This window comes from Podarcis filfolensis (assembly GCF_964270895.1).
Source record: "Podarcis filfolensis genome assembly, chromosome: 7".
Classification (NCBI taxonomy): domain Eukaryota; kingdom Metazoa; phylum Chordata; class Lepidosauria; order Squamata; family Lacertidae; genus Podarcis; species Podarcis filfolensis.
Genome location: NC_139603.1, coordinates 26,671,458 through 26,689,877, shown reverse-complemented (window position 1 = coordinate 26,689,877; position 18,420 = coordinate 26,671,458). Strand labels below are relative to the sequence as shown.

Here is an 18,420-nt window from a genome sequence, read left to right as displayed (position 1 = left end):
ACTGTAATCCTTACAACTGAAGTCTGAGGATGAAATTGCAGGAAATGGCATAAACAGTATGAGTTGCTTAAACACAACTAGTGAGTTTCTCTAGGTGAGAAATAAGCCAGGAAAACTTCCTGATTCATGGATTTATTTAACATAATGTATGTATCACTTGATTGTAAGAAAACCTCTAAGTGGTTTACAAAAGGACAAAAAGGATAAAAAACAAGGGCACTGAGAAAGTAGGCATCTGCTTACGTGACCAAACTTTCTCCCCACAACCCAATAATCTGCTTCAGAGGGCTGGAGCACACACACACACCCCAAGAGCAGATTCTGGGGGCACACGGGTGGGGGTGGGTGGGGAAGATGAGAAACCAGAATTGCTGTTGCACAAAAAGATTTCCATTGTGCAAGCAGGCAGCCATGATCAGGGCATCACACCAGCATCAAATTGCAACACCGGTTTCTCAAAAAGCAGAACAAGAAATAAAATCTCAGCACCTACTTTCATCACGACTGGACTGATTGCTGCTGCCTCTTTTCAGTGAAGCACTCCGACTGAGATGGCCAAGTGAGGAGGAGCGTACTTCACTGTCCAGATCCAACATTGGACTGTGCAGTAATGGATTGCCTGGGAAGTGGGGGGAGGAGAATTATACAGCTATTGGCATTAGCAATCTGTTGATCTGAACAGTGTTAAAACATGCAAAATAAACATAGCATAGTGCTGAGGTCTATACAGACAGGAGGGTGGATGAAGAAAATGATGTATACTTTTCTATTCTTTATGATATGATACTTTTTGCAAAGGGCACACCCATGCTTCAAAACCCACATGGAATTTACCTTTCTGATATAAACAACACTAGCTCATTTCCACTGTACTTTGGTAGGCCAGTAGCTTTATGGCTTTTTGCTGCTCCTGCAACATTGGAGGTGGACTCCAGAGCATGAGCTGATGCACATAAGGGTAATTTCCATGATACAAGTATAGAGGTAAACAATATAGAATTGGGTTAGAGGCAGCATAGGAAATCTACTGCTCCTTCCTAAATTATGGAAGAACATAAATACATTTAAGCAAAAAATTGAGGGTTTGAATGCTGGGGTTCTAGAGCATCCAATAATACAGTCTTTGATTAAATGTTGATGTTACGTTAGCCAGGCATGGCCAAACTTGGCCCTCCAGCTGTTTTGGGACTACAGTTCCCATCATCCCTGACCACTGGTCCTGTTAGCTAGGGATAATGGGAGTTGTAGTCCCAAAACAGCTGGAGGGCCAAGTTTGCATTAGACAGTTGGGAAGGTGGAGCAGGGGAATTCACAACCGCAGAATAACTTTCAAAACATGTACACAGTAGTGCTGCATGTCTGAGCAATTAACAAAATGTGGTTGAGCAGGGAGGAAAAGCTATGTCACAAGTAACACCCACAAAGCACCAGTAACACCCGGGAACCCACAATCCACACTGCAGATACAAATGTTATGACTTATCTGGGAATTGGCTTTTTGCCTACTGCAAAATGCAACACTGGTTGCTTGGAAAATGAAACCCGCTTTAGGTTCCATTTCTCTTGGCACTCAACACATGAGCTCACTATTAAGCCGGAGTGATTCACAGACCCTTAACAAATAAACCTAATTACCGGTAAATTCAAAGAGGGATATGCAAACATTACTCTTGGAATCTTAATGCAACCTGTGTCTCTTTCCCTTATCCACAGAAACCCATTACTGCTACAGTTTCTCAACATCTTCAAGAATCATTTATTCCCTTCTGCAAAATCTTCTAGATCCACCCTGCCCTTCCTTCAGCCTCTCTTCTTTAATCAGTTTAGATTCAGAAAGCCATTGCTGGAATATTCTCTCTTTTGTTCCATCGGTGGGCTCATGTCTGACTTCCAAGTCATGCTAATTTGAAAACACAGGGTTGCGAGTTTGGGAGGCAAGGGTGAAGACAACAAATGGTGAGCTGGCTGGAGCTGAGGAGCTGCTTTCAATTGATTTTTCCACTCCCTGGGAGCCTGCTGTGGAAGAGGGGGCGCAAGAGAAAAGAAAAGAAGAGCAAACTGCAAAATGGAGGTGAAGAGCTGCTGCTTATAGATCTCTTCACCCCACGGCATAGGAGGTTGCAGAGGAAGGCCTGAAGAGATTGTGATGGAATGGAAACTTGCTTGAAAGGAACAAGCTGCTGCTATGTTGGGTTAAAGATACAACTGTGTTTGACTATCTGTTTTTGATGCTGTGTACACTAATGCCTTCATTAATTTGTCTGTTATTTTTCTGCAGGGAATTCTGTATTCTGCTGTTTGCTTGTACATCTGGGGACAGATGTCTTGTTCCTGGGAGGAGGTAGTACTGTGATTTTGGGGGAGGCTAGGCTGTATGCCTAAGTCCCCTTCCAATTCCAGGACCCAGCACAGATTCAATTCCTGGAATAGCCAGGCTAGCTTCCTGGTGAGGTAATGGGCTAAGCATCCGTTGTTAAGGTAACAAAGGAAGTGGCTCAGTGCCAGAGGGCAAATGGGTGCTGTCAGTGGCGAAGGAAGCCTCTCCGGCACCCAGAGCGGCGCGCATGCGGCGCCCATACCCTCGGCCGCTCTACAGCTGGGGGGGAGGCAGCAGGCCATCTTGTCACCACCACCCCCCGGTGACACCTGGGGTGAACTGCCTCCCGCCCCCTCTTCATACACCCCTGGGTGCTGTCCATCTTCCAATCACAACTGTCTGGTAGTCAGAAAGACAAAAGACCAGAGGTGAAGCTGGCAGAAGCCAGAGAGATAACAACAACAACAACAACAACAACAACAACAACAACAACAACAACAACAACAACTTATTATTTATTCCCCGCCCATCTGGCTGGGCTTCCCCAGCCACTCTGGGCGGCTTCCAAAAAAATATTAAAATACTGTAATACATCAAACATTAAAAGCTTTCCTAAACAGGGCTGCCTTCAGATGTCTTCTAAAAGTCTGGTAGTTGTTGTTCTCTTTGACATCTGGTGGGAGGGCGTTCCACAGGGTGGGTGCCACTACTGAGAAGGCCCTCTGCCTGGTTCCCTGTAACTTGGCTTCTCGCAGTTAGGGAACTGCCAGAAGGCCCTCGGTGCTGGACTTCAGCGTCCGGGTAGAACGATGGGGGTGGAGACACTCCTTCAGATATACTGGACTGAGGCCGTAGAACCATGTCCAATTTCTGCTAGGATCCAAGGCTGTGGCCATGGAGGAAGCAAGACCCTCTTGGGGTGTTAATGCCACAAGCCCCTCTATCGCAGGCTCAGGTTGTATATATGTGTAAATAAACCATATACAGTGGTACCTTGGGTTAAGTACTTAATTCGTTCCAGAGGTCCGTTCTTAACCTGAAACTGTTCTTAACCTGAAACACCACTTTAGCTAATGGGGCCTCCTGCTGCTGCTGCACCGCCAGAGCACGAGTTCTGTTCTCATCCTGAAGCAAAGTTCTTAACTCGAGGTTAGCGGAGTGTGTAACCTGAAGCGTATGTAAGCTGAGGTACCACTGTATCCTAAAGATACCACAGTCTCCGCTGTCCCTTATTCCAAGAAAACCGAACCTTGGAACCCCTGGAATCTTACACCACTCAGAGATTGGTGGCATGCAAGCAATATTGAAGATCAGTTCTCCTGGCTTTCCTGCAAAGAAGATTGTGATTGGTTGTTGCACCACTGTCATTTTAAGGCTGCAAATATAGAATGTGTCAAGTTTATTTGCAAATCTGCTTCGACTTCTTTTTAAAGAAGCAGGCGTATAACGGATTATGCTGTAAAATACGGATCTGTTCAGTCTAGTTCTGCCCTGTTCAGGCATTGACTGGGCCTAGCTGCCACTGCTACCAGAAAAGCTTGTGCAGAGGACCCTAAGTGCCAAATGATGTGATGTGCTTATTCTGGTATACACAGCTTTGGATTGGTAGAAAACATTATAATTCTGATAGGTCAATCAGCTGTTTTGGGACACCAGCTCAGTCAACCACAAAAGAAAGTTACAAATGTAACCTTTATGGAAATTTATTGCAACCTTAGTAAATCTATATAACTCCTGACTGAAAAAGTATACTGTAAACAATTTAATACAAATATTCATGAATTTTCTCAAATACTGTCAATATGTTCCTATTAAACAGCACCCACCTACTTTCAAACAAAAAATAAACAATTTGGCAGCCTGGCCATTCAGTCCTTTATTTCATGGAGTGACTGATTTAAGCAATGGGTCTACACGAACTAAAGGAACTGTTATTTAGGTTAGCTGCAAAACAATATTTAGGAGTAAAGCTCAGGCACCAACACTGTGAAGGAGAAAAAAAAATAGTACAGGGAATTTACAAAAGTACTTTAAAAACACATCTACTCATGCAGATGTATATACTGAGTGTGGGCATTTGACCGATATTTGCAGAATGGCTTTTAAACGAATTAAATTAGCATTAGCGTAACCTCTCTTAAACAGGAAAACCAAACAAAAACAAACAAAAAGGAAAGCATGCTAATTATGATTTTTTTTCTTTCCCAACCCAAAATTCACAAGGGTATTCTAGAAACCCTGTTGAAATTCTAAATGCTTTGAATCACTCATTTTACATACATATGGTTTTCGCTCTGTTGTTTAAAACTAAGTCAAATAATCTGTAAATTTCCTGAAAATCACTGGAAAAATATAGTAAGACAAAACAAAATTGAAACATAATTATTCTGTTTGGCATGGCTTTTTCCAGGTCAAACGCTCTTCTTCATACATTAAAGCTATACATTATCCCTCTCTTTGCATATTCACATCAAAAACATTTTTCTGGCATTTTAGCATTAGTTGATTTTTTTAAAAAAAGTTTCCAGAATGTTTCAACTTGCATTGCAAAAGGAAAGAGTAAAAACTATGGGTTTCCCCCCTCCTATGTGCTTTTGATATTTCAAAACACATTTCTCATTTATGCATTGTAGCCTATTTCAAGTTCAAAGGATTTCTAGTAATTAGGGAAAAAAATTAATAATAATAAAAAAGATAGCTTAGTATGCTGGTATGGTTATTTTAAAAAAAATACACCAGCTCAAAAAGTTATCCTTTTGTAGTATTGGTCAAAACAGCTTGTCTGTTACTAGATTGATATGATGAGAGCATGACTACACCAAATTGCCACTCCTGCACTAAAAACAAAAAACAAAAAAACCCACCAATGGTTTGTTTATTCACCAATAATAGAAAACAGGGCAAAGAATACGCTCTTGTTCCACTAGAAACCACATCATCAGTTTGCAGTGGTACCAGGAAAAGAAAGTTTAACATGAAACTAATTTCTTAATTGGTTGTCTAGCATTACAAGAAAGTACAACACAGGAGCAGGGAATGGCAACAGCACATATACCCTCAGGACTAATGAACATCTGGAGCGCATTAGCAAAGCTGACTTTTTTCCAAGTTGTCCAGGAGATAGCGCTTCAGGACTACACATTGCAGCCAGGGGAGAAAAAGAGTTCTTCTACAAATCAGCATTCAAACATCACTCACTCAGAACAAAAAGTTAAAGCGTGGCCATTTAAAACCATGCACCGCTATTTTAAGCACTGGATGTAGATGTTATTATCTAGCTGGCTGTGTTTTCCCCAAATTCAGGAGAAGTTATTGTAGCTTTCAGAGTTCAGACATGCATTGAGGGGAAATTTTGGGGCTCACGATATGCTGGAAGAAGGTGTGTTGTGTGTGAAACACTCCTAAATTGCTATGATTATTTTGTAAAAAATATGTTTGCCAAAACTAAGAGTAACAAAGAAAACACAAGACCCGTTTAAAATAACATAAAACGTCTATGAACAATGGAGAAAGCAACTGACCTTAAACAGAGCAAGTGCCTACCTTTTAAAAATAATCTTTTTAAACATTTCGGTATACTACCTAAAATGGCGTTTATAGAGACTGCAATTTATACAAAGCTGCAACTGTGTTGGGAAAATTTACATTTACACAATCTATGTACAGGTTTCAATACAGGTCCCTGAAAATTAATGTGAATCAGTTATTAAGAGTGTGGCTGTAGATAAATTTGCTAGAAGTCTAGGTTTAGCAAGAATAATAATTCTGAACTAGGAATCTTTGATTTTTTAAGAAGCAATGCACAAATGTTTGGTGGCAATTTCATTTCCCCCAAAACATTTCATTTTTTCCACAACTTCATCTGCACAATTCACATTAAGCGAGACACGCAGTTTAACGTCGTTGATAAGAGCTAATGTAAAGTTTAGTTCTATCTGTTTTTGATCTTTTAGCACAAACATTCCAATGAAATTACTTGTGATCTTGCTTAAGCACATGGCTTATCCAACGGATCTTTGTTTACATAAAGGGAAATCCATCAAATAACAGAAAAATCAACTGTTATGCATAAGAGTCTGTACACAAGTTTATGAAAGTTATGCAGATATGTCACAAGATGATGAAATTCCAGTATTTTCTCTTGCTTTGCACACCATATCGTGGTCTCTCTTAACGGCTACAATAGTGAGAAGAAACACTGATCTATAGCTGTTGGATTCTCTGAAGGGCAGCAGACTTCCTTACCGCCCTTAAACACCTTTGAACATTTTTTCCTGTGCACAGCAGGCCCTTGTCCTGAGCTACAGTCCGACCACCCACCATTGCTTGTTGACCAAACAGGCAGTGCCTAAAGCCTGCACCGACACAAGGAGGATAGGATTCCTTTCAAACACGCCACACAGAAGACTTTCAATTTGCCGAAGCAAGAAATTAAGGAAGTTCCTTTAAAATTAACTTGAATCAACAATGTATTTTTAAATGTCCTGTTTGTTCCCCGTATCTGTCTATATTTGGAAACTAAGACGAGCCATTTATGAAGCGCATATTAAAAAGATATTGCTAATAAAAAATATGCCTTTCATTTAAAAGCTTTTTGCTATCATAACTGCCAACTAGTTCAGTTCACTTTAGAAACATTTTTTTTTTAAATTAAAACAAATACACATTTTGGTATTGAACAAAGTGGTTTTAATATCTATCAATTGATTGATAAATGATTTTAAAACAAACAAACCTGAGTTACCAGATTTTGCAGTGTATTGAAGTAAAACCTGCCATTAATATTTAGACTGTTTCTGAGTTCCTTCTTTCAGTGCTTTAGGTGAATGGTAAAATCCTGAATGTGCCCCCCTAAGAATTTTATGCATTTAAAATGTGGGGAAGCTCAGAATTAAGGGTGAGTCTAATCCACAAGAAAACTAAAGTCTTGCAGCAAACGTCTAACATTAGTTATACACAGAATAGACCTACTAAAATCAATGGGCTCAAGTTACTTAACATTTATTTTCATAGGTGTACGCTGAATATGCCTTAGTTGGATACTCCACCCCCATGGTCAAGAATTGAAAATTATGGAGCAGTTTTGAAAATGAAGATAAAACAAACTACATATAAAAAGAAAAATTGGGGGGGGGGGAAACCTCCATGTTACTTTAATATTTGGACTAAGCTCTAAATGCCAGTGCAAGTGATCAAGAACTGTACCAATACTATAGCTCAGGGTTTCCCAAACTAGGGTCTCTAGCTGTTTTTGCAATACAGTTCCTATCATCCCTGACCACTGGTCCTGCTAGCTAGGGATGGGAGTTGAAGTCCAAAAACAACTAGAGACCCAAGTTTGGGAAACCATGTTATAGCCAATAAAAGTGGCGCACAGACTCATGCCACTCCTCTGGGACTCTGAGGAAGAAACTGCAGAGGAGAAGGCATAACTGTACATTGTCCTTGAACTTCATCATGATGCCATTTTTGAATGAGCAGTCCACTCATTTGTTCCTGATGTATGTATGTCTAGGTTAGCAAAACACTACAGTGAATGCAATTTAGAGCTTTGTGTGGTTTTAAACAAGGCAACCTACACCTTCTGCCTCATATGCCCAGGGAAGGTTGCCATTTCACAGGCCGTGTCAGAAGCCTCCTCTTTGGTTGCACCTGCTAAAAGTTGGAAGGGAAGAAATAGGATCCAGCTGCTCAACTGCTGCTGTACTTGCTGCTGCCTTCTGTTCAGCATGGAGGAGGTCAGCAATTACTCTGAACCCAATTCAAATTGCTGTAGAGCGAATTTACCTATACAGACTTAGTAAGACTCTGTGGTCAGCTTTGTGACAGTGTGGAGCCTATGTATGACCTATTTTAAGATGCCTTGACATAGCATGGATTATACGATGAACCTCTCTTATGTAAGCCCCACTGAAAAGAGTTGCACAATACCAAATCTATTTAATACAGCATGTGCCTCTGAGTGCTGGTCTTGATTAAACTGCATAAAATTCAGAGGAACTGGAACTGGTTTAATTTGAACAGGGTTTATATAGACATTTCTTTGCAAATTTCAAGAACCCAGTTGATCAATACTGACCTTCGCTGAGCTTTATTATACTTTTTAAGATCTGCAATATTTTGGTATAAATGCACTTGTAGTCATGTTCATCCTATTTTAAGATGCGGCTGACGGAAGTAGGTAAGCTACCTAAAAGTTGTGAAACATCTGCTAAACTGGCAAGAGCTCAAGAGGCAAATGCCAAGCTGCATAATGATTATTAGTTTAATTTCATAACTGATACTACATTAAAGCTTTGTCTGAACATTCACTGTTAAAAGAATATTTCTATTAGGAACAGGGGATGTGAGTTAGGGATGAAATAACTCCCAGCTGCAAGAGGCCTTCTTCCAGATGTACAGTATGCAAAGGCAACAGAGGAGAACCAGCTGCTAGGATAACAAATTGAAAAGGCTCCTTTGACACAGGCCCTGTTGGCCTGTCTGTCTGATCAAACAAAGATAGATCATTCATTGCAAGGTGAATAGAAGTCTGGTAGGAGGCATGAAAGGGCAAAGATCTGTCTGATTTCCTAGCACTTAGGCAAAGCTACTGGTACGTTAGAACTAAAAGCAAACACATATCTTTACTCCAGGAACAGAAGCAAGTTTCACAATTTGCTTGATATTCATACTTTTCTATCAAAGTTGAACATTTTGCAAGAGTGCTCAGAGATTCTGTAGGAGCTAGCATGATATCAAGCATACCTAGGAATAAGTTAAGGCTTTTCTACAGGTATATTTAAAAGACTTCATTTCTAAACTGCATAGCACTCCCTTCCTGATTTTCTTGTTTGTTGTCCTATACAACTTGTGTTGGGAAGTCTGTTTGAAACCCCCCTTCCTCACACAATGCCAACAGATAAAAAGAGAAGCAGTAATCAGGCAGAAGAGCCACAGCATATTACTGTATTTCCCCAGCAGCAGAAATCAGCACTAAGCACTAAGCACTAAGATTTCTGCCACTCTGGGGAGTCTTCAGCCCAACTCAGACATAACGATCTCAGGCTGATAAACCATGCTTTATTGGCCCCCAAACAAACAGAGAGCCTGCGTATTCCACTTTTATGTATTGCCCTTGCATGCCCAGCTGCAGTACTAACATTGTGACTTATTTAAACCACAGTTTCCCCTTACTTGAACTGTGGTTTAATACTAACCAGGATCTAAAACCAGATCAAACTCGGCATGCCTTAATCATGCACTTGGTCCTAGCAAAGACAGCAATGCACTATAAACTGTTTAAACCCACTCACATCTTTTCCTAGACACAGTTACTTATTTCTTTCCAGTCCCTCAAATGCAAGCTACCTTCTTCCATAAAAAACGGTTTTGCAGCTTTTGTGTCCCTGGAAGAAGAGGCCAGGGTTCTTTCCTAGCACATCAGCTCAGAAATGCTCTCATGGGAGCTCCAGCTGTCACTGCTTCTCTTGATCACCAGAAAAAGTGGATGGCAAGACAAGCAGTGGCTGGGTATCATTCCTACCAGGAAGGGAGTTGTGTTTTTGTATCTTCCTCCCTGTCAGTTTCAAGAATCGTAAGAATTCATATGAAATATGAATTCTTGTAAAATAAGATGGATCAAAACTGAATAGCTGAAAAGGTTTACGTATGCGAAATCTATACAAAGAGAGAGAGAGAGAGAGAGAGAGAGAGAGAGAGAGGCGGCGGAGGGAAAACCTATACTGCAGTCTTCAGGTTCAATGAAGGACACTTTTTCAAACAAAAAATTAATTACCTTTTTGTTCTTTAATATAGCTCTCTTTACAGTTGTGCATAAGCTGCAGAATCCACTTATGCTGGGCAGCGATACATTGCCATGCTGGGTCCCCTTCTGCATGGAGATCAGAAAGATACCTGCAAAATTATTATGCTGAATAAATGAGGATTCAAAACCAATCCATGCCACTTCTGTGTTTCATGGATCACTCCCCTTTTTTCCCACCCACCCCAGTCCTGGGCAAAAAGGAGCAAAACCAGAGTTCTGAAACAAAACTGATGATTTGAAAATCAACAGTGCAATTCCAGTCAAGAGTAAGTCCCAGTGAGTCAGTGGGGCTTACCCTCAGGTGAGTGGGATATGGCTTTAGCCTATGTCACTATTACAGAAAGACAGCCACAGAGCTTGTGTTAAATGTGCATCTTTTTGCAATATTCCAAGGCAGCTGTTTCCAGTTAACAGTGCAATCCTAGACATGGACATTTTAGAACCACCGAGTGCAATCGTGCATACTTCCAGGTAAAACGGTATGTATAGGATTGCAGCTTAAGTACAACTAATCCTGACTTCTGAGCAAGACAGGCCCAGTTCCCAAGCAAAATGGAAAGGTAGCCAATCGCAGGTAATTGGAGATTAAGGCTTGTTACACATGCAAACATTCTAAGTCGTTTAAAAAAGTGGCCTATTCACCTAGCTTTAAGTTTCCAAATACAAAAAAATACTTTCACTAGTAAATGCCTAGAGGCAGACACACTAATCCAGGAACAAAGCATGTGCACGTAGTTATTAATACTGATTTTTATTTTTAAAAGAGAGATTTTTGTAAATTCACTGTGAATCTGGAAATGGAGGCACTGTGGTATTATGCTTTCAGTCTGCTGTTTTGTTTTGCCAGATTGTGCTACTATAGGCAGTTATTTCTAGCTAACACCATGCCATTTTTATATGGGATTGCATTCATACCGCAACACTATTTTCCAAGGCTATAGGAGTCTGTAGACTCTGCAAATGATAACTTATTTACTACACTTATATCAGGTAGTGCAGACAGTGACAAGACCTGCTCAGCTTCAGCCAGGTTGCTGTGTTAGATGCAGACTACAAGACATAAACTAAAGGCAGCCCCTTATTTACAAACGCATAGTAATGTTAAAAGGGGGGGCACCTATATCACTCATATCCTAGTAATACACCAAAGCAAGCTGAGAAGTTTTAAGCCTTTTTAAATCCCCACTCAGTATATGTGTGTTGCGGGGTTTGACATAATATAAATAAAGGGATATAGTTAAGCCAGAGCACTTTTATTCTTTCTTTCTTTTCCCCACTGGCAAGTATTCAAGATTTCTGAAAATAAAATCAAAAAATTGAATAGAGGGTAAAAAAAAGCAGCAGTTAATTATGAAATATGTCTCTAGCTAGTACACGAGTCTTGGGGTGCAGCTCCTCCCACTGTCTACTCTACCTCACTGCATCTTTCCGTATTACTCAGCTGTGATACCACTTCCCCTACATTTCTTGGGGAGTGAAGGGGAAGTCACTGAAAAATTATTCTAAGTTCTTGCATCAGCTCCAGGGGCTTAAGCAAGCTGAGCAGTTAGAGTATTTGGCAAGAGGATTCATTATCCATCCTCGCAGGTTAAGGAGATACACAGGACCCTAATTCAGATGCTTACCTGAGCCAAATCCTGTTCCGTGGGACAGAAGCAGGAATATTCCCCTCCATCATGCTCATAATGCGACACAGTAAGGGAAGCAGGAATATTCTCCCTCATAGGGGAGGGGGAGGGCCAAATTGTGTGATCTTCTGTCTCTTCATTGAGAAGAAAGAACTGCACAGACATAGGTGCATTCAGCTGGCTGCAAGGAGCACTGGTATTATGACATACAGTGGTACCTCGGGTTAAGTACTTAATTCATTCTGGAGGTCCGTTCTTAACCTGAAACTGTTCTTAACCTGAAGCACCACTTTAGCTAATGGGGCCTCCTGCTGCTGCTGCGCTGCCGGAGCACGATTTCTGTTCTCATCCTGAAGCAAAGTTCTTAACCTGAGGTATTATTTCTGGGTTAGCGGAGTCTGTAACCTGAAGCGTATGTAACCTGAAGCGATGTAACCCGAGGTACCACTGTACATAGTAAGTGTGGTGATGGGATGTACAGAATTGTCTGCTCCTCCACAACTGGAATGGGATTTTGACCCAATTAAGCACTGCTTAAGCTTCAAGTGTCTCTTCCCCATTCTCACTGCCTTGCGCACGGCTACTGTGAATGAGAGGCTCACACACTGTGCTCTCTGGGGACCAGCGGTGACAATCTATGTTCCTGTCTGCACCTGGCAGACATTATAAATGAAGTTAAGCATATGCTACTAGCCTTCTTTTAAAAAAAACCCTCCAAAACCCTGTATGTTCCTAAAACAGCATTTCAGTTCTTCAAGGTTCTTTCCAGTCAGTCATATATAAAGTATGCAATATTTCCAACCATTGCAACAGGAGCCTTATTAAGAAACTTGTGGATATTTAGGCTTCAGGACACCCAAAATTAACTTTAGGTTTGACTCATAATTAAACCTGTGCAATGTTGTCTAGAAATGTGTCCCGACACACACTGCTGATCAGCAGAGCCTGAAAACCTTGCCGAAGTTGGCAGCACTGGGGAGTTCCCTTGCTTCAGCAGCGATCAGAGGCACTCAGGGATTTTCAGTCGCAGCAAATCCTAGTGGGGCTTGCAGGCACACATTGCCTGAAAACCTCACTTTTTGAACCAATCCTAGTGGGGCTTAAATTAGGTGCCAAATTTAAAATGCCCTGAATACAAGCCCCACCGAGCCGTTTCAAGCTCTTGCCAAATTGATTAGTAAGTGTTCTGGGTCTCAGAGTTTAGGATGCAAAATATGAAAAAGAAATCATGATGAAAATGAGTCCTCTGTTGCTGCACGGATGCATATAGCACACTGCTTCTAAGCAGGAAACAAGATGGATTAAGGCCAACAGATGAAACAGCAAATCCCTGTTTGCCCCATTCAACTCTGTCACTTGTGCAGTAGCATCTAGCGGTCAATGTGGGTACAAAACATCATCACTATTTTGTCTCCTCTTTAAAAGAAAATGGCATAAGCTAAAATAATTTGCTTTAATATCCATCTCTAAAACCATTAAATTCGTATTTAATTATCCAAGTTAAATATAGCCAACTGAATAAACTGGACAACAAGAGAAACCAAAACTTCTTGCCCCCAGAGTGATATATAGCTCCTTTAAGATGCCTTGTATACTGTGCAAATTTCCAGATACTCTGCATTGCAGGAAAAATATTGATTAGCTGCATAAGTAAGTGTTTTCAAAGCTCTGTATGTGTCTTCCAAAAGAAAAGGTGAAATTAAACGAGTATTAAAGGACAAAGCAATACAAAGGTTGCAAAGTGTTTCTATAATTAACTTCTCCTAATTTCAGTATTGTCCATTTCAAAGGTATTGTTAATACGCACTTTCAGATGAAAGCTACTTTACACCTCTTACATTGCACAAAATCAATCATGAAACCAGTATGCCTAGTATTAGAATAATGCATTGTGTTCCAGTTAAACACAACGTCAGAAACACTTTGAAAAAATGAATCAGGAAAGAGACTTTTTCAAACTTATCTAAACTATTAAATGTAATCTGATGTTAATGTTTCACACAAAACACTGGAGTAGAAAAACATTATAGAGATTTTGCCATTATTTTATGGTAACACATTACTAAGTTAAGAAAAAGGTATTATCCAAAAAATATTCCCATCTATACAAAGAATATATATAAAAGACAAAAATGTGAAAAGGTCACCTTATATAGCGTTTCTGATCATGTAATGTTGATGGAGTCTCAAGCAATTTATCCAAAAGCAGTTTCCTTAAGGCATCAACTCGTGTTTCAACTTCAGCATAATCTATGGTTGTAAAGAGGATAAATTTGGTTTTCCTTAGCATAAAATGTTATGTATATGTAAAGCTAAACCTTTTAAACAGAACCTTTATTAGTTCAAGCTTTTTAAGCAAAACTTTTAGTAGTCCAAAAATGCAAGATATTACACAGGTGACTCTCAGCTTACACAGGGGGTATATTCTGGTGATAGCGCGTAAAGCCTAAACTGTGTATAATCAAAACATATTGGGTTCAATGGTGGATGGGATTGCCAAAGTTTTTCCCCAGACATTTTTTTTAAATTGCCAAGCATATACAGCTGAATACAGGAAAGTTAGATGTGCATAATTTGTGAGTTATCTCTACTACTATCACCTTCATATAATTTTCTTCCTCATTCATTACATTTGTTAGTTCTCTGCTTTTCATGCCTAACTACAAGTAGAAAGAGAAACTGGAATTTCTGTTACTTCTTCAGTCAAATCCTTGATTTGTTTTATTACTAATTTCATCCAATTTCATTTCACTCTGAAATGATAGTTTACTTACAGATATAGAAATATGTACCTTGCAGAATATCAAAACCACATGTAATATGCAACAATGTATTTTTAGAGAATCGGGAAAGAACTAGTAGTAGGATTCAGAATCTTTTTCCGCACTCAGGCAAATACACAAGCAACTTATATTTTAATTTTAGCCTGGAAAGATTTGCAAGAAAATCATTTTTTAAAACTGCAGGCTGCAACTCCATAGCTTTTTAAGATACAAATATACCCAAAAAGACACCCCAAATCTCAACCTGTTTCATGTTACATAATGCCAAAAGGACTGACAAAATCCTGCTATATAGAGTACAGAATAATGTACATTCTCTTGTACTTCTCAGGTAGAATCTGCACTGTTGTTTCAAGTAATTATTCCACACATTGCAAAATGCCTCACATAAACAGAAATTAAATGCCACAGAGGGCTTCTTAGCTTGTGCTGTTACACTTTCCTAACTGACTTTGTAAAAACTCACATTTTTTGAACACTTGAACCTCAGTCTTCCCAAACAATGACTTCGCTTTTTCATAGTCATTAATGACTACATCATAATCACCCTTGAAAAATACAAAAAGGAAAGAAAAAAGATTTGCCACCAGAAATATGTAGAGTTCATTCGGGTAAAAATCATATCTGTACTGTATCTTAAAATAACAAGTACCTTTTGAATGTTTCTTTCAATATTCAGTGGAAGATTAAAAAGAAATTTGAAGCGTTGGAGGACATTGAGTGCATTTCTTGTTGAATCTGCCTTGTCTTTGCGACCCAAAACTTCCTGGAACAAGGTATCTGCAGTGTTACTTGCTCCTTTTTAAAAATAAAAATAAAAATTGGAACATACATGTAAATAAGTTGTTTACAATGGAAAGTAGAGTAGCTTGTAATGAGTTTTAACTATGTATCTGTCAAGCTAATTATAGTGATTAATTACAGCTACATTAACACACACAAACATTCATATTAAACCTGTAAGAGAATTTTTTTTAAAAACCCCTAAGGTACTGAATCAATATTTTATAAGTGTTGATTACTTAAGACTTTTAATGTGGCAGAAACCACAGTACAATTAAGGCAACCTTAGTTCTTAGACCAAATTCTTTGACTTCATTGTGGTGAATTTAGAGTTTGCTTTGGCTACAGAGCTGAATTTTGCAGTTCTACCTAAGCCTTGTAGGCAATTTGATCATCACATAATACATTCCTTTTATTACAGAAGGATACAATGAAGCAAACACGATTTTTAATGCCATTGTTATGAGCAACGAAATACAGATTTTGTTCTTTGATGGGACGAGAAATAATAAACAGATAATTGGACTTTTAAGGAAAATGTTACTAGCAGAGTACCCTTATTATTTTCCATTAAATGATTCTGTTTAAGAAATTTATCAAATTACAAGCTCTGACTTTTCTTCGGATCCAGAGTTTTGAGCAACACAGACTGGTTTCAGTAGATCCTGAACCAGGAACCTAAGGACCTGAGTGGATGAGAATTTCTGTTAAATGTTTAAATTATGAGAGATCAAGCCGTTAATTGTGTTTAATCTTCATGGCCTAACATAGTATATCCAATACTAAAGCATGTTTCAGTTTGACAAAAGTATGCCCCTGCCTCTTTCACTCACAACGAGATGTATTAGACATTTTACTTCCCCCCCTTCCTTCAAACCTGTGACTTATTTTTAATTTACCAGAAAAAGGTGAATGTTTTTAGCTCTTTTGATGGCTGCCTGTAAAAAAAAAAAAAAAAAAAGTTTCGACATTATCTGGTCTAGTGACTATAATTTAAGCAAAGATGAAAAAATTACATCAGTCTCACTGGGTGGCTTGCATGCCATTTTCTCTCGTCAACACTGTGGGTGGGCTGCTCATGTTAGAAGTAGCCTTTGTAAAATAATTGTTATATCTAAATAATGTTTAAACACTGATGAAGTTTCAAGCCCTCGATGCAAGAAACTTTGTTTTGCCAGGAGAATTGGTCCTACTACATTTCATGGTTGTTAGGGAGGGAAAAACAACACACCACAATTACCTGATGTTTCAAACCTAGTGGGGTATTTTTGCTAAATCCTATTCTTTGGAAATGGGTTACCGGATTATATTTTACATTTTTTGTTTTTAAAAAAATGGTTCTGGAAAATGAGTATCTGGAAGAAAATAAGATTCCAATAATGAAATAGGGTGATATCGAGCCAAATCAAATGTAGTCTTCTGATAAACAAGTGTCGCAAAATGCATTTTGATTAAAAACCACATGGCATTATTCATTTAAAGCCTGAAACAGATTCAAAAACATTTATAGTCAGCTCAGAACAATTTACTGACATTTTAGTGAATTTAAATTTCCACTTTTGGAACATAGATCAGCATAGTCAAGGAACTCCAAGACAGTTAGCATATTCAAAAACAGCCTTCTTCCAGTTGATAGAAACAGTGAAAAGCTATTTTTATTCAAAATTTGTTTTTCTTTAATAGTCTGCAACAATTAATGTTATACCATTTCCTATTACGGCAAATGGCACCTATTCTGGCCAAGATGACCAGGAATTTGGCAAGAAATTAGTATTTTTTAGAGATCTGTATACAGTATGCAACATCTTTTTTATACAAAACAAATGTTGTCAGCCAAACTTTTTTTATTTTTTAAAAAACTGACCTTATTCAAACAGGGTTGTTTTATACAACCGAGGTTAACTGGATCTTGTCTTGAAACCCTCAGAACTGCTACATTTGTCATATTGTAAAAGTTGGTAAAACTGCATTTTAAATTACTTTGGTTTTAAATAAAGTTCTTTTCCCAGATGTCCTAAGACTAAAAGAACTGGGATGTGAGAAACTGTGCCTGAAATTCTGGCTCACACTTGCTTCCCTCCAGCTTTGCCTGTAGGGAAATGAGAGTCCCAACAGACAAGTAAACTATAAATATAGATTCTGTATAGCATACCGCTGTTCAAAGCTTACTACTTCCAATTGCAGTGGTGAGACTTTAATCATACGCAAACAAAACATCCTGAGATGAAAAGGGAGAAGAAAATGCCTTCATGTCACTTTTCTGATTTCATTCAATATCCTCATATCCTCAAAAAGTGAGTCAATTATCAGGATGCAGTTCTGTGCTTACTGATACAGTTTAAGGGAAGTATTGCTTCCACTGAGGAAGGTGAAAGAACTTACATCACAATGAAACAAAATAAGAGTCTTTTGCAAAATACTAAATACCAAATACCCTGATTAGCCATGTGCTGGAATTTATCCAGTATAATATCCATTGCAATTTACCACCACAAAAAACACTTTCTTCATATTTTAATGGTTCTTCTGAAAGACTCCCTGTCTCTTGAACAAAATGCCAAATAAAAATGTTTCCTAGTTTGGAAGTCAAGTTATTTCAACCAAACTCTGGTTAAGATGGAGAAAAGCAACACTTAATCACATATTTAGAAACCAGCCTTCAAATCATGAACCTCTATTTAACAGCACTATTTAAGTTTGATTTAGAATGCTGGGATGAATTTTTTTATATATCATCTAAGATTTCAGCATTAACTTGTCTTCTTCCTTCAAAATGTAGTTTATTACAATCCCGTTATTTATTAAATTGTGATATGTGTTTCACAGCAAGTGAGGCAAAGGTTACATCTTCTGCTAAAATTGTTCGAGGGTAAGATTAGGGTGTGGCAGTCCTGGATATAACATACCCTTATGAAGTGGATCAGTTACTCTAATGCTGTGGCCTCATCTAGAGAAGTCAAAATCTCTGTATTCACCAGGCAGGGTTTGAAATGAAACCCCTATAAAAGCTTCAAGCTGGTATGCTAAGAGAACATGAATATCTCTCCCCCTTAGTGCTAGGAAACCAAAGATCCCACTCTGCAAAAAGAAGCCACTTCTGGT

The 18,420-nt window shown here is 38.9% G+C and overlaps 1 protein-coding gene across 6 annotated transcripts in view; it reads right to left on the bottom strand.

Moving 5' to 3' along the window:
* EXOC2 (exocyst complex component 2) overlaps window positions 1-18,420 on the bottom strand; it is a 77,969-nt gene that overhangs the window by 38,350 nt on the left and 21,199 nt on the right. For all 6 annotated transcript variants that reach the window (XM_083623757.1, XM_083623759.1, XM_083623758.1 and 3 more), the window contains 5 exons: window positions 15,188-15,333; window positions 15,002-15,083; window positions 13,900-14,002; window positions 10,095-10,213; window positions 494-619 (listed from right to left, as the gene is read on the bottom strand). In XM_083623757.1, the coding sequence (XP_083479883.1) occupies window positions 494-619; window positions 10,095-10,213; window positions 13,900-14,002; window positions 15,002-15,083; window positions 15,188-15,333 (576 nt within the window). The remainder of the gene's footprint in view (window positions 1-493; window positions 620-10,094; window positions 10,214-13,899; window positions 14,003-15,001; window positions 15,084-15,187; window positions 15,334-18,420) is intronic.